General features: G+C 42.9%; 1 protein-coding gene across 3 annotated transcripts in view; it reads left to right on the forward strand.

Annotated features, from left to right (window-relative positions):
- The window catches only part of pde2a (phosphodiesterase 2A), a 174,345-nt gene that overhangs the window by 124,989 nt on the left and 23,368 nt on the right, over positions 1 to 25,988 (forward strand). For 2 of the 3 annotated variants that reach the window (XM_086260993.1, XM_086260994.1), the window contains exons 3-13: positions 14,288 to 14,377; positions 14,632 to 14,720; positions 17,438 to 17,547; positions 18,346 to 18,395; positions 18,626 to 18,685; positions 19,032 to 19,188; positions 19,745 to 19,797; positions 21,885 to 21,959; positions 22,194 to 22,235; positions 23,338 to 23,406; positions 23,495 to 23,625. In XM_086260993.1, coding sequence (XP_086117119.1) covers positions 14,288 to 14,377; positions 14,632 to 14,720; positions 17,438 to 17,547; positions 18,346 to 18,395; positions 18,626 to 18,685; positions 19,032 to 19,188; positions 19,745 to 19,797; positions 21,885 to 21,959; positions 22,194 to 22,235; positions 23,338 to 23,406; positions 23,495 to 23,625 — 926 coding nt within the window. Of the gene's footprint in view, positions 1 to 14,287; positions 14,378 to 14,631; positions 14,721 to 17,437; positions 17,568 to 18,345; positions 18,396 to 18,625; positions 18,686 to 19,031; positions 19,189 to 19,744; positions 19,798 to 21,884; positions 21,960 to 22,193; positions 22,236 to 23,337; positions 23,407 to 23,494; positions 23,626 to 25,988 lie in introns of those variants that run through there. The other variant, XM_086260995.1, reaches the window with a different exon arrangement.

Consider the following 25,988-nt stretch of genomic DNA (forward strand, 5'->3'; position numbering starts at 1 on the left):
AACAGTGGTCACAAATCAGTCCAAATGTGTGGTAGTGGGCACATCTGCTATATTGAGATAATCCATCCCACCTCACAGGTGTGCCACATCAGGATGCTGATCTGACATCATGAGTAGTGCACAGGTGTACCTCAGACTGCCCACAACAAAAGGCCACCCTGGAATGTGCAGTTTTGTCTCACAGCAAAATGCCACAGATGCCACAAGCAATGAGGGAGCGTGCAATTGGCATGCTGACAGCAGGAATGTCAACCAGATCTGTCGCCCGTGCATTGAATGTTCATTTCTCAACCATAAGCCGTCTCCACAGGCGTTTCAGAGAATATGGCAGCACATCCAACCGGCCTCACAACCGCAGACCTCGTGTAACCACACCAGCCCAGGACCTCCACATCCAGCAGGTTCACCTCCAAGATCGTCTGAGACCAGCCACCCAGACAGCTGCTGGAACAATTGGTTTGCACAACCAAACAATTTCTGCACAAACTGTCAGAAACCGTCTCAGGGACGCTCAACTGCATGCCCGTCGTCCTCATCGGGGTCTTGACCTGACTCCAGCTCGTCGCCGTAACAGACTTGTGTGGGCAAATGCTCACATTCGATGGCGTCTGGCACGTTGGAGAGGTGTGCGCTTCACGGATGAATCGTGGTTCACATTGTTCAGGGCAGATGGCAGCTGAGAATGTCCCAGTTCTTGCATGGCCAGCATACTCACCGGACATGTCACCCATTGAGCATGTTCGGGATGTGCTTGACCGGCGTATACGACAGCGTGTACCAGTTCCCACGAATATCCAACAACTTCGCACAGCCATTGAAGTGGAGTGGACCAACATTCCACAGGCCACAATTGACAATCTGATGGACTCCATGCGACGATGTGTTGCACTGCATGAGGCAAATGGTGGTCACACCAGATACTGACCGGTTCTGGGTCCCCAGACCCCCAATAGCGCAAAAAACTGCACATTCCAGGGTGGCCTTTTGTTGTGGGCAGTCTGAGGTACACCTGTGCACTACTCATGATGTCAGATCAGCATCCTGATGTGGCACACCTGTGAGGTGGGATGGATTACCTCAATATGGCAGATGTGCCCACTACCACACATTTGGACTGATTTGTGACCACTGTTTGGGAGGGATGGTTATATTGTGTATCTGGAATGAATTTTAGGTCTCTACGTCCATCCCATGGGGAATGGGAGCAGTAACAAAGGTGTTGCGTTTATATTTTTGTTGAGTGTATTTTGAAACAGGCGCGCGGCTAAAAAAAAACCCATTCAGATTTCATGAAGTGACATCACCGGCTCGGTTAGTGTTGTCACTGTCGTCACAGGTTGTAGGAATGACAGGAACATTAGTGCCGCTTTAATAACCGCTGACAACAACTACCTCCAGAGACGATGACAGCGAAAGAGTCATGCAGCATGAAAGGAAGCCGATGCTTGCTCACTCACAGCCTGAAACAAAAGGAGACATGAGACAGGCTGCATTTACTCACACAAACACTCGAGCAGGAATCAACCGCTCCACCTAAAACGAGCTCATTGTGCACCGCTGTTTGTCATCCGCAGTTTTCATCACAGATTTAGCTGCAGGACTTTGACGGGAGATCGAATGAGCTAAGGTTTTTCAAAAGTGGGCGTAAGTAATAAATGCAGTGCAATTGAGACCAGCGGCAAGTAGGAAAAACTAACTTCCTAATTAGTGGTTTATTGCTCAGTTTTGGATTCACGATCATCTCAAATCTTTGAGAATACTTCATAACCTACCCAAGCTTTATGCTAATTTTGTTTGGGGGTTTTTTGCATGTCACGAGCAGATGTTTTTTGTGAAAGCAAACCCAAATGCTAGGAATAGTTGATAATCCCACACCAGACAACATGTAACACCAGATAAAATAAAATACAAATATAAAAAAAAAAGCACACAATAAATAAATGGTCTGTAAAGCGCTTTACTAGTCCCTAAGGACCCCAAAGCGCTTTACACATCCAGTCATCCACCCACAGGTGATGGCAGCTACATTGTAGCCACAGCCACCCTGGGGCGCACTGACAGAGATGAGGCTGCCGGAAACTGGTGCCACCGGGCCCTCTGCCCACCACCAGTAGGCAACGGGTGAAGTGTCTTGCCCAAGGACACAACGACCGAGACTGTCCGAGCCGGGGCTCGAACAGGCAACCTTCCAATTACAAGGCGAACTCCCAACTCTTGAGCCACAATCGCCTCTAAGAACAGAGGCTTCATAATATTATCAATAACAATAGAAAGATCACAAAACCCACAGACCATGACGCTGATAAACTGAGATCTTTTATGAAACTTTTCAAGGGATTCAATGTCTATTTGATAACTCAGGATGAATTTATTGCTAAATAATCAGGTTTCATAAAGACTAGACCCATAAATAAGCTTATGAATCCACTATTTCTTATTTCTAACTTCTTTCTCTTACTCCTTCAATTAAAATACAAATCTGATTAGACCTGATGAGAACAGCTGTCTGCTGTTGTCTCCAGAGGAGATAAAGGAGGCAACTGAGAGGAGGATTGGCAGACATTTATTACTGCCAGGAAATCTTTGTCAAGTTTTATAGTGTGTGGGTCTTAGAAAAATGAGCCTTGCTGGATATTTGTTATGCATGAGTTTGTATTAAATTTGTAGGCCTGTCCGTGATCTAGCCGAGCAGTAGCTGCTGGCGAAAAGCATTATTGCACTAATCCAAACATCTACGTTTAAAGAATGCTGTAAGTAGGATTATTAAAACAATGTAACAAGTGCACTAACTTTGCAAGGAGACTGTCTATAATGTTACAGGAAGTGACCATATGATATGACATGTTTGAGGTTTATGACTTAAAGGCAAATGTTTGCCCAGGGAGTTTGCATGTCCTCTTCGTTGGGTCATCATTTCCCCTCTCAGACTTAGCCTACGCTTTTAATTTAACGCCTATTTCATTCTATTAAAATCTGTTAGCCCCAGTTTGTGCTGTATTATTAAAGCATCACTTGCCTCCAGTCCTTTTTGCAATTCTTCAAATCTTGTCTCTCTCCAACTGAGCAATGTGTGAATTTCATCAGCGAGCAGTTTTCTGTCTTTATAGGATCGGGTTCCCGTGTTTAGTCAGTCCACTTCAGCCTTAATTTCTGTTCCTCGTTCTTTCTGTCTATCATCTGCTTCCTTTCGAGTCACGCTGTAGAAACATGAATTATGAATTATGGTTTGTTGGCTGCTCTTGCGATGTGATCTTAATAAGTTTCACTGGAAGCTGCTGAAAATCGCTGTCTCTCGTCTTCTGAGTCTCTCTTTCTCACACACACATGTTGTTTGGTTAATTACGGGGCAGCATTGCGATGCATCTGTTTCTCCTGTACCTCAGCGATAGGTCGCCCTTGTTGTTACTGGAGTCAGCATCGCTCCGTTGTTTTTAAAACCTCCTCCTCTCGGTACTCTTACCTGAATGAATGGGGGGTGTGTGCTTGTTCCGAGGCCCGTCTTCATGGCTTGGCTGTATTCTACAGTGCATGTGTCTCCAGTATGTTAGTGATGCTACTGGAGACCCAGCTCTGTTGGAATAACAACCAGGACCTCACGCTGCTAGCCTCCCACCAGCTGTGGTGTGCATGTGTGTGTATACATGCCTCTGCCTGTCTTTCTCTCAATCTTTCCTTAAATCGTTAAATGTGTCCCTCATCCCTCCTCTCTCCGTGACAGACGACCGGTGAGGAAAAATCAATACACACTGGTAAATCACTTATATGTTAAAGAGCGGAAGAGCCCAGCTGTGCATCTCTTGCTGACTCGAACGGGATTCGTGGTTCTGAGTTTGTCTCAGTTTGCGGAGGTATTCGGCTCCACAGAGTGAAGGATTTTGGGTATGCAAGCTCACTCAGATGTACTTGTGTCCCAAAAGCTAACAGCACATAATGCAACAGGAATGATACTATGCACAAGTCAAATGCTGATTGGTTCACAAGTGGGCCTGAACAGGAAAATGACTTCTTCATGAAGTGGAAACACAAAGTGGACGTTTTTCATTGTGTTTAACACTGACGTTCACTTCAACTTGTTGAATGTTACAACTGTAGTCCTCTCTGCAGCAGGCTGAAGGACTAGCAACAACACAAACAGCCATAGCCCACACACTGGTGACAGTAAACTGTTATAACATGTAGTTGACGGTCTGCAAAGCTGCTGCGTGTAGACCCAGCTCACAATCATGCTGGTGCCTTTAAACTGTACAGATACGCAAGCAGAAGGTGTTGGTTAAGCACGGTGATTCACTGTAATGCACAGAGGGGCTTGTAGGATCAAGTAAATTGTTGGTTTTGCATAAATCTCTGCAGACATAAAGGAGGATACCTTTAATCATGTGCAAGTGGAGTGCCATTACCCTCCATCCTCTCGCTGTTAGATCAAGGTCGACTCACTTGAAATGCAGATGGGCTTGACTCAAGGCGTCGGATGGCTCTGTGAACAATGCAGCAGATAAGAAATATGGGAGTTACCCTAAAGACTCCAATTAGCTCCTTAAACTAATCCTCTCGGTCAGGCCTTTATTGCAGCGCAGACGTTAGCTAATGTGACCAATTTAGAATATTAGTATTCAAGTAACTGGCTAATCTGCTCTGTTTCTCAGAGGAATGGTTGTTTCCTTCAGTGAATTCATGAGTGCAATGAAGCACAAAATAATATTTTTAAAATCTATATAAAGTCAGGTTTTGTTGTAGTGAATCTTCCAAAAAGTTGCAGAAGTGATGCTAGAATAAAAAAGGATATGAATGTTACCTATTACCTGTTTTTGCATCTTGAAACTCACAGTTTTTGTGCTTCTGATTCTCTCGACCTACTGACATGTGGGATAATATAGATAATATAGAGTACTAAAATCTCTGTCAATTAGTAAGCTATATAACCAGAAAACAAACAGAAACAAATTGATTGTGTTGATATATTTTACATCTTGACTTCAAAGGGGCGTTATTGCCTGTGGAAGGTGGAAGGCAGCCATTTTTCTTCTAGAAAGGGGCAAAGTGGCAGATTTCTGTTGCTGGGGCATTTGTCTGATTTACCTGCCAGCAGTTTGAACTCTTTAAAGCCTGAACCATGAAATAATTGCCGGAAAAAATCACATTTTTGGAAAATAAAGTGTTCATTTTTTAGATTAATTAAATATTAATTTACATATGTCACACTGATGGCTTAGAAGTCTCAAACAATCATTATTCAAGGTTAATGTAGCTAATTTAAACCAACACTAAATTGGTTTAAATTGGTTTTTCATTTCAGTGCTAATATTTCCTTTTTAGATGGATGTGTAAAGGAATTTAAAAAAACATAAAAGACCAAAATTTCCAGGGATAGCTTTTACACCAAAGGATGCTCCGTCAGGACCTTTTAGTATCCTTTTGTTAAATATGCAGTTTAATACGAATAGTTGACTGTCATAAGGCCCAGAACACACAAAAAATGTGAAATACAAACAAGAAATATGAAAAGGAAATCTAAACAAACTCTAAGGCACAGGGGACTGAGGGACGCACTGAATGGAAACATACACTCAAGACTCAAGACAAAGATTAAGGGCGTGACAGGACTATGTATACACACACAGGGGTGATTGAGTAGAGACACCTGGGAGACACAGCTGAACTAAAGCCAAACAACAACATACAGGGAAGTAAAACTAATAGAAGAGATAGATTAAACCGTGAGCAGGATATTAAAGCCAAAACAGGAACTGAAACAGAACTGAGGCTCAAGATTTTAAGATGCGATGGACGATTGTAAACAATCACAAACTAAGAGTCAGTCAGGGAGAGCAGCACCAACCACTACTAGCAAATGATGCTTAGCAAGATCAAACTAAAACAAATACATGAATCCCAAATATCTGTCGAGATGATCTAAAATATACAATTAAATGTGATTCAGAAAATGATACAAAACCATCCTGTTAGGCTTTTAAAACCATTGTCTGCACTTTTGTGCTGCCTCTAGGTCATCTTAAATTGGTCATGTGATTTGGACACACACCCCCCCCAGATTACATCGACTGTAGAGAAAATTCAGGACCATGACACAAACTTTCTATGGATCAAAAATCCACAATACAAAGAGTAAAGCCTGACCTTGTTTGCTGTTGGTGATGTATTGTGAAGAGTTCCCCAAACAATCCCAGGGATGCGCTTACAGCCCTGTAATTGTTTTTATATCTACCCATTTAATTTTATCCCGTCAAAGTGATAAAAATGTTACAATAATTTATGATCTAACATTGGTTTATGTTTTTCTTAAACACACAAATAAACTGTGCGTTACTATGAAAAAAGCAGTAAAAGAAAATGATTTTTTTTTAACTAAGATGCAGTTAAGAGTGCTCTGTTTCTCCGGCGTGCTGTGTGCACACTGAGCACAGCGTGTGCAGGGACCACCAGTAACTACGCTATCAGAGATAATCTCCGCCCCCCAGCCAGACTCCTCGGGTCCAACAAGTGTGAAACGGCCTCAGCAAACGGATTAAGGTTAGAATAACAAAATTAAAGCCAAATAGTGGGGTATGCACTACATCGCTCCCTTCCAGTCCCCTATTGTCTTTGTCTTATCAGCACTTGCAGGTGCTTTGCAGTTATGAAGTACACAAAGTCTTTTTTTTTAATGTTTGTGAGAAAATTTTTTATGCTAAATATCGAACCAAGATTTGCCTTCATTTTTCTCCCACTTATCCAGTTTATGGTCATGTGGGGCGCTGAAGCCTATCTCAGCTGTTACAGGGCAGGAGCTGGGGTACACCATGGACAGGACACCAGCCTGTCACAGGAGTGACACAAAGACAGACGACCAATCATGTCCACATTCACACCTGCAGCCAATGTAGACTCACTAGTGTCCCGAATTCGAAAATGTGGCACAAAAACAAACCAAAATCAGATGTGCAATCAGATGAAGAGTTTATTAAGAACACACGTGTGGGAAGAAGCACACAGCATCACATCAGCGGACTTCTTCGCCCAAAATACACAGACAATGGCTTTTTATAATGTCAGGGTTAACGCCCCTTCACGCGTTATAAGAACATTATTTGCATCTTGAGAACATTATGTGCATCGTTTACAGACAATGATCAATTTTTAGAGCTAAAGGCAGACACAGAAGTTCCTCTTTCTAGCATCTTTTCCAAATATGGCGCTGACTTCAGGCCCTGAAGGCCCCCGTGGACTTGTCCTCCTCTCTGACACATCTTCTGTCATCTGTTACTAAGCAAACTCAAATGCAACAGGTTGCTGAATGCATTCAGGCCTTTGCTCAGGCCTGTTTCTAGATTGTATGCATTATATGTGTTTTATAGGCGTGTATGCAGCTTTAACCTTCTGTAGCTCCAAGTCACTTACACAATAGATCGTCCGGACATCGCGCCGAACGAGGCTTATGACCTTTCCTTAATTGACTGAACTTCAACTCTTTAATAAGCACAAAATGCAATGTGTGTGTACAATTATTATGGCTGCACCTGTAATAAAAGGTTAATGTGAGGCCAGCAGGTTTTAATGAACATCTTAATGCAGTATCTATACTATAGATGATATTATTAATGATGCAGGATATATTGTAGCAATAAAATCCCTCTCTCGGGAACCACACCGTTTGTTGTGTCACTCCTTGGCCCCCTCAGTTACTTCTAGCTCCATCAATGGCATCATGGACATCGGGATCACCGCTCCGGGGTCCACTGCCCTCGTGATTTCCTTTTCCAACAATCCTCTGGCACAAGGAATGAGACAACAACCACAAGTCACCAATATCCCTAGAAATGATGCAATAGAAAGCATTACAGACATCACAAACCCTTTCCATTGTCCGAACACGGATGTCATCCAGCTCTCCAGCAGGTTATCGATTCCTGAGTGTTCATGCATAGTTTTAGACAGAGTTTTCAGCCCTTCCAGAGCTCGAGTTACTGAGCCATCTGGGGCAGTGTTGTTGGGGATAAAGGTACAACACATGTCTCCGAACATGGCACATACGCCCCCTTTCTCCACCAACAACATGTCAAGGGCCATTCGATTTTGCACTCCCATCAGTGAGGTCGGACCCAACTGTTCCGCCCTCTAAAGCCTGAACCATGAAATAATTGCAAGAAATTTTAAGTTTTTCAAAAATGAAGTGTTTATTAAACCCTTTCACAATGTTTATTATTTAAAAACACTAGGCATTAAGGGTTTTATCTAACATATGCATATCTTTGGACTGTAGGAGAAAGCCCACACAGACACTAAGAGAACATTCAAACTCCACACAGAGAGGCTCCAAGCAGCAGGATTCAAGCCCAGGACCTTCTTGTAACCACCACAACCTCAGGCCACCTACAATTCCCTCATTTCTGCTTCACTTTCTACTGGCTCCAGAGATTTTGCAAGAGAAAATCAGAGCAGATCTTAAGAGCTCCTCTTGCTTACCACTGTGATTTCCTCTTTTCTGTACTCTATGAATTCTGGCTTCATTTTTTTTCTGCTACCATATGACAACTCACCACTGGTGCGTCTTATTTACACCATTTACACAGTTTTAAAATGAATATATGGTATTAGAGATACAAGTGCCTCTTATAAATGGGATATCTATAAAGGGTTTAGGTCAGCGGTCCCCAACCGCCCGGGCCACGGACCGTTACCAGTCCGTGAGTTGTTTGGTACCGGGCCACGAGAGTTGAAGCTCGGGTGTGAAATCTATGGTTTTCAGGGTTTTTGTCAGTTTTTATTGTTAACTCGGTTTCCCTGGGTCTTTTCACATGTGTTATGAATAAATCTTCTTTTTTTGGTACTATTACTGGTTTTATTTTGTTGTGTTTATCTGCGACACCTTAAAGGCCTGTCCATGAAAATATTGTCAGACATAAACCAGTCAGTGGCGCAAAAAAAAGGTTTGGGGCCGCTGGTTTAGGTGTTTTAGTTGGAATACCACACATAACCACTGGGACAATCTTTTAAAGACATCCACGCTCTCTCCATCTATGTTCAGCACTTCATTAGATTAGACTGCTCTGGAACTCGTTTCAAGTGGAAAGAAAATGGCTTTTTCACTCTTATATTCAGCCGTGTTCCTTTCCATAAGTACTGCAGGAACACAGAACTATGTCTTCATATTATTATAAATTTATTTTATGTTATTTTCAGCAGAATCCAGTCATTAATAAAGGCTTGGAGATGTCGGTTGAGGCCCTGGAACACTTTCAGTAATTTAAGACATTTTTTATCAGATATAAAACAATAATATAGGACAATGAGGAGTCAGGTCGTCTCTTACAAGCTCCTGTCTCAACTGAGGCTTTCGTCTGTCTTTACTTAAATGAAATACAGTGGGCCATTAGGGATCTTTCTCTCACTTTTACCTGTTATATTACCAACACCACTCACTTCTTTTTTCCCTTTTCAGTGTTCATCAAATATATGATGCTACTCTCCCTGGGGGCATAAATCTGTTTCCTCTTCAGCCTTTCACACACTGCTGTTGTTGCTGGATTCATATGAAGAGTCCCTCAGAGAGCACAACCGGCAGCGAACGTGCAATTATGCTTTCGCCGCTGGAGCAGAAATACATCCAGAGCAGCGAGAGCAGACTCACATAGCCGGTTCAATCAGCTTGCCGATATCATTTTGCTATAATCAGCTGGAAATAATGCAAAATATAAAATGTGTACAAATCAGGCAACGTCAGAAGAGTTGATTTTAATATAGAAATGCAACTCCAAATAATGTATGACCCGGGAAAAAAGCATCCCTCCTCACCAGGCAGCCAAAATAAACGTTAGAAAGAATGTGCAAATGATCTAGTTCTGCTCAACAGGAAATTATCTCGACATTATACAGAGCTTGATTTGGCTTTACCCTGCTAGCTACAGCTCTGTCCGTGTAGACTTAATTAAACTTTTCAGTGAGATGTCCTCCTGGAGTTATTCTGCAAATGTCTGGCTCCCTCTCTATTAATTCAAATTTATGACTGCTGTAGTTCGGGGACATCACTGAATGAAATGTTGCTTTTTTCTTTTCCTTTTCCGGCATCTGAGTTCGTACCTTTGATTCCTTTAACTCCACCGAATGGCTGATGGAAACAGACTGTAACAATCTGAAAATTCTGTCTGACAGCAGCCTAACGATGATGAGCAGGAGCCTTTTTTCATTCGATACTCAAGCTCCGCTTCTCTGTAATGTAATTTCCTTGCTACCTTACGCTTGACCACTATGTTTTCATTATTTTGCATAAGTCACCAAGAAACTTGATGAGAATGTCTCAGGCTTAAGTGTCGAGAATATTAAAAGTAAATAGCCATCGCAGGAAAGGCTTTAGACACACTTTCTGCCTACATTACAATAGCTTCCCTGCAGGAAATCATTAGGCTCATTAGGTACAACTGTTCAACTCATTGTTAAGCAAATATCTAATCAGCCAATCAGACTCAGTATGTATATATATAGATGTGTAGAGATGGTCAAGACGACCTGCTGATGTTCAAACTGAGCATTAAAAGGGGGAAAGAAAGGTGATTTAAGTCACTTTGAACATACAGGGTTGTATGCTGAGATCTCCCCACACAACCATCTGCAGGGTCTGAAAAAGAGAAAATATCTAATGTGCTGCAGTTCTCTGGATGATAATGCCCAGTCTCAATTTCTGCTGTGACTTTCAATTGTAGGGTAAGAATTTGGCACAAACAACATGAAAGCATGGATCCAGCCTGTTTTGTATCAACGGCTCCGGCTGGTGGTGGTGTTACAATGTGGGGGATATTTTCTTGGCACAATTTGGACCTCTTAGGGCTTAATGAACATAATTTAAACACCGCAGGCGTTGTTGCTGACCACGTACATCCCTTCTTGACCACAGTGTACCATCCTATGATGGCTCTTCCAGCAGGAAAACGCACAAAGCTCAAATGATCTCAAACTGGTTTCTTGAACATGACACTGATTTCACTGTACTCAAGTCACATGACCTCAATGCAACAGAGCACCTTTGGGACGTGGTGGATTCACACCATGAATGCGTTGCCCTCAACTTTCTCTGTCAGTTATAGTTTTTTGTTTTTTGTGCTGCAGTTGAGGTTAACTGGAGTATTTGACACCGCCATTACTGCCGTTTCTTTAAAAAAAAACAACAAGACATGGGTGATGTGACGATGTGAGAACGATAAAAAGAGAAAAGAATGCATTTGGTTATGCTGATCAAAGGTGCCCTTCAGAAGAGTGCTTCAAGTGATTAAAATAACTGCAGATAAAGACGACAACAAAGACTACATCCCCATGAGAGGAGGAGAAACCTGAAGATTAACATAAAAATTTAAAGTCTGGTACACGGAGGAAATTAAGAGAGATGTTGAGGAAAGGTGGATTTAAGAATAATCATGATGCTGCATGTACAGACACAAAAGGGCAGTGCAACCTGCTTGAGATGAGTGCAATCCTGAAACAAATTCAAACATGACAGTAATGCAATGAGTTGAATGAATATCAAATCTATGGGAATATTTTTCCGATAATTAAATCAAAGCAACGCATTTGCCATTTTGGTGATGGCTGATGATCAAATATTTGTTCTGTAAAGCATTTTCAGATCAATTTAGATAAAAGCTGTAGCCAAATTCACATAAACTGAACCGGCATTAGAGAACGCTGTTACTGTAATGAAATCACAATCGCTGTTTTCATTTCAATTTTGATCTCCCCCATGATTCAGGATTGCATCATCCTCTCTGTGAGGAGGGACGGTTAAAAACCAGCTCAACTAAATAAACGTCTTCTTTCAGTCCCCGGGAAGAAACACCAGATAATAAAAACTAGAAATTGTATCATTTAAAGAAAAAATCATCGGCATCATCTCGTGTCTTCAGGTCCTGCTTGAGTGGGTGGCAGGATATGTATGCATACCTGAAGGAATCTGTGTGGGTGTGTGTAAATGCGCAATGATGGGCGGAGAAGGAGGTAAATTAATAAAACAGATGGTTTGAGGTATATGGAAAGAAATTATTGCGAAAGGTCAAAGTGCAGAGTGTGACATTTACCGAGGCATAAATCTGTTACAGCCACAAACGCTGTCGTCGTTCCTGACAGCATCAGCGCGGGGAGGATGGAAGCCAGAGAGACGTTCATTGTTTGTCTGCTCCACGGCCAACACATTACTTACTGGGATTTGTGCGAGTATTTCACGATCTGCAACTTAGGATACAAAACACTCTCAGACACACACTCACACATGGGCTGGCAGAGCTCCAACTTCATTACAACAGCACTCGGGCCGGCTGATTGAGTGATCAAAGCTAATCACATTTAATCCTATCTAATCATATGTAATAACCAACACTGAGCGCTCAGGCATGACAGCGCTCTCCACTCTCTCTCCATCTCCCCCCTTTTCGTCTCCTCTCCTCCTTGACATTTGACACACACACACAGACCTGCAAAAAAACATGTCCTCCTCCCTCCTCATCCATGTTCAGCATCAGTCGCAACCAACAGAGAGCGGTAAAACCGCTAGAAGTGAGGTATCAAAATGAGGCGAAAAGGACATAAGACTGCCTCGTTAGAGCGCTGAGCCCGCGGCACGCCCAGCGTTCAATACCTTCGTGCTCTTGAACGCCCAAAAGAAACAAGATGCTCTTCCTTTCAGTTGCGCCGTGTCACTAGCAGCTTTGTCATGAACAACTGGAAGAAGAAGATCTGGTGGTTTCGAGCTCTGTGTATTCTTCCCCATTCATATTCAGCACACAGTTTTAAAGCAGGAGCATTTAAAGCCTTTGAGATTTCCCTCTGTGTTTTCCTTTGCTTTGATCAGATTTTGAAGTCCCGCTGAGATGTTTCTGTAGACCACGGTTAAATGTAATGATAATGCAGTGTGATCACTGGAACTGGTAAGGATTTAAGTAGACTTCACACAGAGAATAATTATGCCTATGGTGGGAATTTATAGCCGTTTCTGGTAAAGCTGAGGCGGGAGATGCAGAGGTGCTTCGTTGTAGCGTTTGCGGAAGGTAAAAACCTCAATTTTGCAGGACCTCAAACTATACGGTCCCTTTCATCTGAGATCTGCTCCCCTGTTTGTGTACTCCTCCATTCCTCGACCCTGTTTTTTAATCTCATTTTTATCAAAGTGTGTATTTCAGAGGACCGAAAAGAGCTATAAAAGCCTTGCAGTTGAATTGTCCCTTTTACGGCAATATTGGACGTCAAATGGGGTTGTTTATAGAAATGTATCTGAAACACCCGTCCCTTAAACCTTTCTGACATCAAAATTACCTCTGCAGTTCGCTACACCCAGCCGGTAGCCTGGTGTGTGGAGACAGTGAGGATTGAACTTCTCTCTCAAGCTCTGTTTTTTCATTCTTCATACGTCTCTGTCAAGTCGGTCCGCTCACATCAGGTACAAACAGTTTTTCCTTTACACCATGTCCTCACAGGAATGGTGTAGATGACTGGCATTTTTTTTCAGAGCCCAATGTGCAATCATTGTCTCAAAAAGGTGCAAAAACAAGAAAAATACCTGTTGTTTCACATTTACTGGCATGAATGAAAGGGAAGCCATTGTGCTGAAGACAGCTTGGAGTGATTAAAACAAGAGCGTATCTGTTCAGTCAGGCGTTAGCTGGATGGAAACTCAGATGAAATGCTTTCTGTGTGGCGAGTGGTCAGATGCCACCTCCTGTAAACAGGAGAGCCAGCCTCCACCGTGAAGAGGAGTAAGAGCCTGCATAGCCTCAGGCGAGCATTTTTTAGTTTGTCTTTCTTAAAGATTTGAGAGTGCAGTAAAAAAAAAAAAGATGATTTCTCACAGGCTCTTGGTGAATTTGATCAGGCATAACAAAGCATCCAGGAATGTACATTTTCTTGCAACGTGTTAACTCGTTTCATAAATCAGCTGCCTACCAAAGTGTGCAAATGAATTGCCAAGTGCTTTGTTTTCTGAAACGAAACAAAAGCAACGAGCGCCTTGTTGAGCAAAATCCACTCCCTGGTGACATCCGAGCTCAGTTCATTCCTAAGTACCACACTTGTGTCTCCAACTGGTGCAGTTTGCTGAGTATATACTGAGTGTGACACAGTTTAAATATTGTTTCAGAGTCCTTTGCAGCCTGCCAAGGTAAATATCTGAGGAAGAGCTGTTGCGGTGTAATCCTTGTGCCCACAAAGAAAACAAATTGATAGCCAAGGCCTCGGGTTTTCCGAGCTGCACTTTACGATCGTAGAAAAACAACCCAACAAACATCAGGGCATCTGTTTTTGTTTTCCTCCCCAGGATGCCTTGCTGCGGCTGGCGGCAGTTGTGGATGCGCGCTCTCTGCGAGTGGCCCTTCGAGATGGCGTTCGGGAGCTGCTGCCCAGCACGGTAATGCATGAGAACACACACGTATTGGAATTTCCTCAAATTATTACCTAGAGGAAGGGGAAGGAAGAAGAAAAAGCTTCCTGTTAGTATTCAGAGTGGTGTGGTACTCAGTACTCAGCCCTGACACAGGACCAGGGAACAGAGCACCAAATCTTGTTACAAATGGATGAGGCTCATCGCTCATTAAACTAATCAGAATCAGATTAATTTTACAAATGAACGTGCATGTATACGCGGGTGTGTTTTAATTCCAGGAGTGTGCATGTGTCTACTTGCTGGAGGAAGACTCGAGGCTACTATCTGACGACCCGCCACATGAGCTGCCACAGGAGGGAAAAATCAGGTGTGTGCTGCTTGTGTCCGTGTGTGTGTCTCTCTCTCTATGCGGCAAGTCACAGATGTTTCGTCTCAGTGAATCACCGCCGTGTACTGATTTGCTGCATTTGTTGTTGAGGGCAGCGATACCCCGAGAAGCAATAGAACAAAGAGGAGGGGTAGAGGGGAAACGGAGACGGATGTTTCCTCTGTGTGAGAAACAGGTGTCGTCTAAATGAATGTGAGCCACTCGGTCCAAAATCACATCCTCCTCAGCACAGAGATAAGGTGACACACAGAGAGGACCTCCTCTGTTTTTGTCCTGGCCTTTGATTTTTACCCCATCACTTTTTTTTTACCCTTCCTCGCCCACCCATCTCTCTGACAGCTTCTTTTTTCCTCTTTTGTCATCTGCTTTCCCACCTTCCCACCTCACTGCATGAGTCTATCTTTGCCCTCTTTTCCCTCTCAGCCTGATCTTCCCCCAAAGAGCCACAAAGCACTATGCTGCCTGTGTTTAGATCTTCCTGCCTACAGCTACCGCCCTCCCCCTTTCCCGTGCTCCTCTTTCTCTCTCACCTTCAATCCCTCTCCCGTGGAAGCGTTGCGGGGCTAATAGCCGAGGTGACAGTGCCTCCGGTCCCTCAGCGAGGCTCACCGATCCTCTCCTCTCTTAAGTGCTCCCCGAAGCTCCACGACCCCCATGTGCTGCTGCGACTGCTGCCGAGGCGCTGGGGAAAAACCAATTCTACATTATTGATGAAACTGTCTGTTTGTCAGACAACCACCCCGTTTCCAACACCTCATTGCCACATGAACAACGGGAAGCCACACAAACCTCCTCACGAGGCACCAGCGCACAAGGACACGCGCACACACAACACCTGAGCGCACGCACAGACGAACGCTCACATACTCGCATTTATCAGGACGAGATATCGTGGCGATATTAAAAGAGCTACAGGGAAGTTTGTTACTTTTTCTCCTTCCAACTCACCTGCTTATATAAGCCTGTTATCAAGTCCTTGACACACACACGCACACACTCAATGAACCCTTATAAGAGGCAAGGCCATGCTGTTCCAGCCTACTTTCTAATACATACAAGCCCATTATGTGGACCTTGACGCACATGCACAGCCACGCGAAAAAATAAACCTAAACAAGTTCAGCTAAGAAATCTTCCTTGAAGGTTTCTCTTCTAAACAACTTGTTGTGCTCACAATATGTGAGCCAAACAAGCCAAATGAAAAATGCTGCAGGCCAGAGTGCAAGGATATGATAATAAACACGATTCAAACTTGTTGCCATCTTCTTTGGGCCGGAGCTCATTAAATATGGAGCCAGGGGTAGTGTTGTCTGACCAATGAAAACTTCTTTGTGGAAGTTGTAGATGCCGCATCTTCTAAGCTGAAGAGCGGAGGGACCACCCTGCTTGCTATGAGTGATCCACGATGGATATGCTGCCCTCCATATGTATGACATACTTTTCTGGGTGAGATGATGTATTACATCAGCATGGCGCCGCAGTAAAAGAGTCCAGGGCTAAACTGGAGCCTTTCAGCCCCTGGAAACAATTTAAATATCAGTGTTTCCCCCCCTTTTGTCTTGATGGTTAAGTAGTTATGACAAATAAGATTTACATTATAGATTAAGCAGAAGCATTTGCAACTGTCATCTGATATGCAAACAAACTGCTATCCTCCAAGTTCAGTGTGTAGACCACTGAATTGTTATTATTATATGGGAAATGACATAAATAAGGTGCTTTTAAAGTAGTTAAAAGTATCGGTATTGGTGATACTGGCCCTTTATTTACTTGGTGTCAGATCAATAGCAAACTGAGAATTTTAGTTAACATTAAAACACACATTTTAACATCACATGTGCTGTCAGACGAACACACACAACAGCAAATAACAGTATTGTTCATAGTACCTCGGGGTCATTTGTTTTGCTCTCCGCTGTACCCAGAGAAGCTGTTTTGAACCAAATACATTACGCAAAGGTCAACTATATTTGTCACAGTAGTGAAGTACAATGAGAATGTTTTTTGACTGAAGTGCAATACTCCTCAGTGAGTTTGAAAAATGGGCATTTTTAAATCAATGCACCATGTAGAGATTTGGCTTCAACGCTCTGAGGGATTTCAGACTCTGTAGAGCCTGTGTGCATTACAGAGGGGCTGCTGCTCTGTGTGTGCGTGTGTGTGGCTGCCAGAGGGATTTACCGATTATTATCTGAAGCACATACATCTTGAATCTAACTGTGTGCACGGGCGAAACCGTGTTGCTTCCTCTTCCTGTTGCTTTCTATGCTCGTGCACTTTTAACACAAGGCGTGCACTGTGTTTGCGTGCGGTAGCCGGTCCAAAATACACAATTGCCCCAGTGTCCTATATTTTAGCATGAAACACCTGCCTTCTTTATTTAATGTAACACCCACAAAGACCTACACCTTTGCCATCACACCTGGCTTCACACCTGGCTTGCTCTTTCGCACACATACACACATATGCACAAATGAGTTTATAATTTCACAACGAATAATAGGGCTATTCAGAGGTGTTTTTGTTAGTATGAATGAATTCAGCACAGATCTGGTTTCATAATGTTGCCGCTTGTTTGTCCTTTTGCTCCAGCTGTCTTTCAGATTGTCTCCTCCCTTTTGTCTCGAATATGGCGCGGGTAATCGTCTGTCTCAGACCAGAGTCACACTGAACTATCTATCATACATCTGTTTCAGGAGCATCGCGGACCAGCTGAAACGATGTCAGTGCACCGGCCTTCCTCCATCCGAACTGCCAGAGAAGTACAGAATCTGCCTCGCAGCGCCGTTACCAGCACACAGAAGAGGTGTGGTTATGTTTTGAAGGGTAGGGCTTTAATGTTGCTAGCGGACAGACAAAGTGCCCAGCATGTCCTTGTTCATGCAGTGTGTGCATGTGCGCGGGAGCTCGCTTGCGTGCATGAGAGCAGAGAGATGTGAGAACGTGGGAGGAAAAAAACAAGTATGAGGAGATAGAGAGGGAAGTAGCGAGAGGCTATGGTTGCCGAGGGAAAAGCATGGAGCCGTGTGGGCACGAAAAGCTGGACAAGAGGACTAAAAAAAGCAGCGAGAGGTCTGTGATGAGGAAAAAATGCAGAAGAGCAAATGGAGACGAGTGAATACACGCAAAATATCACGTTTAGTTTTGTTAGGTTAATTATAGACCCTAAAGTACACATGCATGACCACTCTGCACTGTGCGAATCGATACATAATACTGAACACCCATCATAATAATGATGCAGGGAAAGAGTTAGCCTGGCACCAAAGAACTAAACCCATCATTCTGTTTGTTTTGTCCTCTGCTGTCCACACGCGCAGCAGCACACACCTCGGTGATGACTTTTATTTTGCTCATTAGGATAAGTTGTTGTTAAAGATGAGAAAAACAAATTAAAGAACAGAGGAAGAAAAAGTATTATGCAAGGACATCAGGTGTACTTTGTACCATAATTTTCTCTTGCATATGTAGCACAAGAACATGTGGGGGCGAACAAATAAGATTAGGAGCTAGACAAGGGCATGGACGGAAAACTAAAGGACGATTAAAAGACCTCTGAATAAATTCATGATGTGTTCTGAATGCTCTTCTTTCTTTCTTTCAGCTGTTGTCGTTCCTATCTTGGAGCAGGACAAGGTCATCGCTGTCTTACTGGTGAGTCAGTCAAGGACAAAAAATGAATCATCCAAAGTAACAAAACCAGTTGCAGCAGAGAAGGTCATTACCTCTAAGTTCTCCTATTAAAGAAGCAAAAGGCAGATTTTTTCAGTCGTGCGCCATATGTGAAGTCAGTTCTCCACAGAGACCACACAGCTCGCACCACCAGCTCCACTGAATAGCATTTTGTTGATTTTCCACTCTGTGTGTGTGTTTTTGTATTGCAGGTGGGCTGCGGTCCACTATCTGATCAGGATGAACTGCATCTGAGCGTGCTGGAAAAACATGTAAGCTTGCTCCTGCGAAAAAAAACAGCCTGGCAGCAGCTACGGTGCTCTTTAGTGAATCGACACTCTTTGGCACGGTGTTTTACCAAAGAAAGAATAACAGCATACATGCGTGTGCTCTGCTGTGTTAGGAAATTAGGAAACACTGGTTGTCAAACAAGTATTAACATCTATCTGTACAAGCCTTGATGTTATTTTCTATTCCTTAACTATAGTCTGTGGTATTGATATGCACCAATTTTACATTTGTATTGTTTTACGGATCCAAATCTTGTGTATAATGTTAAATAGATGATGATTAAACAGAGGTTATAATTGATCTTTTTACGTCCACGTGGTGTCGCAGGCCTCGGTGGCATGTGTGCGGGTCCAAGCTGTTCAGACATCCTACCAGAGGCCTCCTCTCAGCCCTTCTCCACTACAGTCCCACAATGCACTGCTGCCCCTCAACGTCTCAGAACAGGACTACTGCGAGCTGGACCGCAACATCCTGCAGCTCTGTGGTACGCACACACACACTTTACAGACGTTATTTCATCTCTGCCTCTTTCACTCTTCTCTGAGAAAACAACAAACTCATGCACACATGCATATACGTATATGAGAGGTGGGATATAATAATGGAGCTGTGGGAATTTAGATGGAGGTGGATGAAAACACAAAGCATTGTTTTAAATCTCATGCTTAATGCTATTTCTTCACACATACGCATCAATCTTGTTTGTTCCCTGATAACTGTCAAAAAATGTGGGTTGCATTTAGTGTCTTTAGTTGTTTTGGGGGGGTTTTTTGTGTGTGTGTGTGGGGGGGTTCACTTCTTTTCCTTCTGTCTTCATCTGCAGTCCGGGCAGCCCTCCATCCCATGTCTTGTCTTCATTATTAGTCCCGCTCCTTCCCTGACCTCGCTGTCTCAGTGTATCTCTCCCTGGATTGCTTTCTGTCCACTTGCGTACATGCTCTGCATTCCCACTCTTCCTTAACGCCACTCTGACCTTGCTCTACGCTGGTTTTTCCTCCCGTCATCCTCTCTCTCTCTCTCTGTCTCCCTCTCTCTTTTAGGTGAGCTCTATGACCTTGATGCAGCCTCTCTCCAGCTTAAAGTCATCAATTATGTAAGTGGGTTGAGATCACTCATGCACTTTCACACACACACACACAACCTGCACACACACACACACTGTGTGTTAAATATGTACAGTACATTCAAGACATAAAATCCTTCCCGGTGATTTCTACCTCTCTTCCTGTCATTATTTTTACTACAAGCTTATTGTCACACAATTACTCCATTAGTCTCCCCTTAATGTGCGCACCCTTCTTATATGATACACTCTCTGAAGCCAGGGGAGCAGAGCGAGAGGTGTAGAGATTGATTGCAGGGAAGGAGGAGCTGTGCAGAGAGCCGTGAGAGAGAGCAGAGTTATCAAGCTTCAGCCACGGTAGTCATAAAATTGTAGTCAGCGGGACTCTGGCTACAATTCAAATGTATGGAAATATTCACAGAAGAAGAAGATAAGAGAGGGCGAGAGAGAGAATAAAGCAAGAGAAAGTAGAGAAATTTGAAGGTTATGCTGCATCAAATGGACAGAGCTGCAGTCCATCCAAGGAAGTTTGATGGATCCAGGGACGCGATTCTTTACTTCAGAGTTTAGTAAAAGAAATGTTAACACAGTCTTTTGTCCTCACATGAAAAGGAAAAATAAAACCATCAGCGATTTCTAATCGCGAGCACTGCTGCAACTCATAATCTCATAATAGTCGGAATAATTGCGGCCCTAACATACTCGGAGTTTCAGGTATTCCGAGTATTTTTAATTTAGTTAAAGGAACCAAGTGAACCCCGCTGCTTTCCTTCGACAACTGTTTTTCCTCATTTTCTATTATGTTTCTAAAATGAGAACATGCACTAGCAGGCGGACGCTATCAGATGAACTCATTTACCATTAGCTGCTGTTACCGGCGTCCCTGCGCAGCAGAAATTATAGATGCTGTCTTTGAGGACACGGATAGCAAAGGTTGCTCTGAAAACCAGCGTAAAGCGAGGTGGATATTTCTCTCTGTAAGCGCTTAAGTCAAACCTACCTGACCTTCTGTGCAACTTGTGCTACCCTGGGACCAGCTCAGCGGTGCTGAACAACGGCAGCGCGGCCTGCATCCTTTTATGCCCCTGAATCTGCATTGGACTTTTCTTTTCTTCATCCATCCGTCTCACAGATGAGAGCGAGGGAGAGAGACAGAGGCTGCGGTGGTGCAAAATAGACTGCAGGGCTTTTAAAGATGCATGTTAAATCCGACATGATTTGTTTTTGTCTATTTGTTTATTTTTACAGTTGTAAAAATAATGGGGTGAGGGCACAGGGGAGAGGAGAGGGAAGAGGAGCACGGGATTGTTGCTTCTGAAGAATCGTGGTTTTTTTCGGGTGGGAAGAGCTCGGGGCAGCTCTTATGGTATTAACAGCATTTTGAAAAAGGGGTTGGAGGGGCTTATTATTATATGAGGGTGCAGCAGCGTGCTTTGTGTGCGTGCACATGTGTGTGTGAGAGACTGGGGGGCAAATGTGTTGGCAGTGGCTGCCGTTTATTCCTGTTCTGCTTCTTCTCCATCCAGCTCGGTGGATTACGGAGAAGAATGCTGTGTGAGGAAGCGCTGCTGCATATGTGTGTGTGTGTGTGTGTGCGTGTATATGTTTGTAGCAGTGTGCGCGCAGGGGCGTGTACGGCTCAGAGTGTATTTTCAGTCTATGAATGTGAATGAAATGTTTTCATCACAGACAGCAGCGGGAAATTGGTTGCAACAGAGCAACAGCTTCAGGGAGCTTGAGCACACACACACACACTTTAATTTACACACACGCAGACACCAAATGTGATTTTCTTCTGTTTGTCCATCTTGGAAAATCACAGCTAACTGCGGGGCTTACGCTGAAAATGTACTTGAATAAATCCCGTCTGTTTAGCGTAATAAAAACCTAATTTCATTCCAGATTTTAATCTACTGCAAAAATCAGTTTGAATTCTCACCACGCCCCGGGAGCAGTCATTTTTCACTGTCCGCCGATTTCTTATCTTATCTCCACGCCTAGGCTACACTCCAAAGAATAGTAAATTGAAGGTTTTAAAACAATCTGAGCGAGTCCGATAAAGAGAGATTTCTGTGATTATACGTCAGGACTGATGTCGTGTTTGTGTTCTTCCGCAGTTGCAGCAGCAGACTCGGTCGCAGTGCTGTTGTTTGCTACTGGTCTCTGAGGATAACCACCAGCTATTTTGCCAGGTATACACACAAACGCACACACACAGACACATCTTTATCGCTGTCGTACACATTTGTTTTCATAATCTGTCTTTGAAATACCACACAAAAAACAACATGGACTCACATACTGTTCTCCTCATCCCCACAGACACACACACACACACACACACACACCATGACTCATTTATCAAAGAGCAATTTGAACATTAACATTTGAAGAACTCCTGACCTTTGACATCTCTGACCTTTTAGGTAGTCAGAGACAAAGTCCTGGAAGAGGAGATCAGCTTCCCGGTGAGGCAAAAATATCAATGCAATAATTTACTTATTGTTTATTGATTTTCATCTACATTTCATGTTTGTCTCCAATGTTCCCAGTAAAACAGGTTTTTTTTACCGGTTTGATCGCATTTCCATTAAGTCTTTTATTTTTCCCTTTTACTCATGAATGACCTTCATTTCCTTCGGGGAGCGAGGTTATGTTTTAATAGCTTTTGCATGTGTCTCACTCTGTAAACACAATAGCTCAAAATGCTTTGAATGAATTCTGAAAAATTTGTACATACACCCATCATGGTCTTCAAGGTCAATTTAATTATTAACACTCAAAAACTGACAAAAAACCTTATAACTTAGAAACTATGATTCTTGCAAGTGTGCTGTGAATTTAAAATATGTCATATATTATATTCAGTTTTATCACAACAACAGTTGCTTAAAGGCGCTTTATATTGTAAGGTAAAGAAATTACAATGATACAAAATAGCTCTTCGAGATCAATCGCAATCGTTTTTCCTTAAATTATTTGTGGTGAGCTGCCTCGGCTGAGGTTTGCGCTCTCTGAGTGCTTCTTGTTCGTTATGTGGTCTGTTAAGCTGAGGTGTGGATTTCAGGGATGTCTTCTCCAATTTTTAATAAACAGAATTATGATGCAAGTGTTGCAACCCTGCGTGTAGTTTCTTTTTTTTCTTTTTTTTCGAGTGTCATGATAGAATAAGCCTCCCACGTGTAATTACTTATAATCCTCAGCAGGAGTTATAATTAAGAAATTTGGTGAGGGCCAGTAATGACATCCTTTGGGTGGCTTGCACTCTCCTGTCTCTGGCTGCAGTGCTTGTGTAGCATATTTAACAGGCTTTCCATTATCGTGTGAATAGACTGCGTGCCCCAGCCTAAATGATGTGTGAAATCTCGATAATAGCCGGTGAAGAGAGAAATCAAGACACAAGAAAAAAAACTTAAGTGGCTGTATGTGCTGTTTAGCAGTGGTAATAAGCTTCACTGACAATAAACAAGCTTTTTTATATCTATTTTACCCTCATTATACTGGTTTTATTTACTTTCCGTGTGCTCATCTTGTCTTTATTATCTCCTTGTTTTTCTTACTTCTGTGCAGCTGATGTTTGGACGTTTTGGTCAGGTTGTCGAGAAGAAGAAGTCAATTACTCTTCAAGACATCAGTGCTGTAAGAGATCTATCTATTTGTGCATCTATCTATCTGCCTGCATCACTGTAACTAATCTGTTTGTCTTTTCTGCCTGCTACCATGGCAGGAGGAGCGCAGGCAACTGTCCAGTATGTTGGGCTGTGAGATTTCCTCCATGCTTTGTGTGCCTGTGGTCAGCAGGGCTACAGGTCAGGTGGTGGCACTAGCGTGCGCGTTCAACAAGGAGGGCGGGAAAAGGTACGTCCTCGCTTTGAGTTGTTTCTTTTTGGTTTGTTTTTCTGTTTAATGCTGAGAAGACCACACGGCACTCGCTGAAATCGCGTTTGGACCTCCCAGCTGTTCAGAAATCACTCCGGCGTTGATGGCTTAATGCCGAAAAAACTTTTTTGAAATTACTCGGCTGTCAGTCCAAAAGTGATTTGGCTTTTCCTAATGCCACAACTGCTGACTCATGGTAGATGCAAAGATTTATCTGACAGCAGCTTACAGTAATGTCGGGATGGGGCCTGATTAGTTGCGCCTTACAGCTCAGATTTGTTGAGGTTATAGTAGCAGAGACTGCACTGCTGTTTCCACTAAGATCTGCAGCTTACCAGCAGGTTGTGCTTTGTGTTGGCCATGAACAGATGCAGGGGAAGGACTGAGATGCAAAAGCAGCCCTGGAGTTTAACCTAGAGTAGCCCAGAAATACTTGTGCAGGGCTGACATTCATACGGGATTTTTTGCTGATAGCAGAGTGTCTGTTTAAAGACACATGTCAGAAATGTGAGTGTAATGACAGGTTCCAAAAGTGTGTGCAAAAAGACAGAATAATGGAAAGGTAAGGATAGGCTAGCAGAAATGATATCACTCAGACCAGTGATAGGCACGGCAACGTGTGACACATGCACATGCTGCTACAGCTTTACAATTAAATATATATAATACTCTCATGCATCAGTATAACACAAAGAGGCTATTTCATGTTTTCCAGCACAGGATGCTATTGAGCAAATACAGTCATGGTTAAAAGAAAGTATACTCTCTTAAGGCTTTAAATATCAGAGCAAAGCATCATCTGGTCCTTAGCGGGTGTAAAAATGAGGTAAATGCAACTCCAACACATCACATACGTCATATATCATCACCAAAAACTAAGCACACCCTTACAGCTTCCATAAGAAGCAGGAGGATAAGAGGACAGGTATGTACTTCATTAACAAATCAGTCCATCATTGTACAGTGTGAAAGATCATTCACAAGTGGAAAACATTTGAGACAGCTGACAATCACCCCAGGATCGGACGTCCCAGCAAATTACACCAAAGTCACTCCCTGTTATGCTCGGACGAACTGCAAAAAACAAAGTGGTACATCCCTGACTTTACAGGTTAGCATGTTAAAAGTTCAGTAAAGACTGAACAAGTCTTTGGGAGGGTAGCCGGGAGAAAATCTTTTCTCTCTTAACCCTCTCAGGCTCAAATTAAACTTTTTGTTGCTAATGCACAACCAAGTCCTGCAGTGGTACTTCTCAGTATGTATGTGGGGTAATCAGGTTGTTAGTTTTTAACTGTTGCAAATCGGCAACGCCTGCCTTGAGAGGGCTAATAGCACGTGGCAGCACAGCTGAGGTTTGCCAAGTTACACAAGACTTCTGGACTAATGTCCTTCAGACAGATGAGACCAAAGTGGAGATTTTTGACCATATTATACTATATATCCCACTGTCATCAAGGGGGTGGTGATTTGTGCTTGTTTTGCAGCCACAGCACCTGGGCAGCTTGCAGTCTTTTAGTCGACCATGAACTTCTCTGTGTTCCAAACTTTTTTAGAGTCAAACGTGAATTCATCTGTCTGACAGATAAAGCTTGACTCAAACTCGATCATGCGACAGGAAAATGATCCTTCGTACAGAATGACTAGAAAAGAAAAGAATCAAGGTGTCGAACTCCAGACCTGACTGATGTGCTGTGGTAGGAAATTCAGAGAGCTATGCTTAACAAATCAAACCAAATCAGCTAAAGCAATATTTTAAAGAAGAGTGGGTCAGAATTCCTCCACAATGATGTGAGGAAATGATGAAGTAATACAGAAAATGTAGCTTTGAGTTATTGCACCTAAAGGTGGAAGCAGCTTGTAGGGTGTATTTTTTCACACATTGCTACTGCATTTTGGTGCAGTGTAATATGTTATGTGCTGTAGTTCCGTTTACCTCATTTTAAGACCTGCTAAGGACCAGCTGATTTTTATTATCTCCTGATATGTAAAACCTGAAAGAGGGTGTGCTTTCTTTTTACCTTTTTAACTGTGGAGCAAAACAATTCGCAGATCATCTGCAATTTGTCTCGTCTGTCCATCTCTTATAGATGTGTTATAGCAAATCTTCTTACCTATTTGAATAACAATCTCCAAAATATTCGCAGATATATTGTATTTCTCAAAACATATGAATAAATGAATAAAATAAACATCCCTCCCATCCATTGGCTACAAAACTAGGCTGCTTACATTGTTTTATTCCTTTTCAAGTTACCTATTAAAGCTTCTTAGTCATTTTCCAGCCAAGCACCAGATTTGTGCACAGGCTGTATGGATTCACAAATCACACGGAGCTGCACAGA

Source organism: Aulonocara sp. 'chitande type north' Nkhata Bay, linkage group LG14, assembly GCF_057382095.1.
Source record: "Aulonocara sp. 'chitande type north' Nkhata Bay isolate Kocher_YH1m ecotype deep benthic linkage group LG14, A_spYH_male_GT1.1, whole genome shotgun sequence".
Taxonomy (NCBI): domain Eukaryota; kingdom Metazoa; phylum Chordata; class Actinopteri; order Cichliformes; family Cichlidae; genus Aulonocara; species Aulonocara sp. 'chitande type north' Nkhata Bay.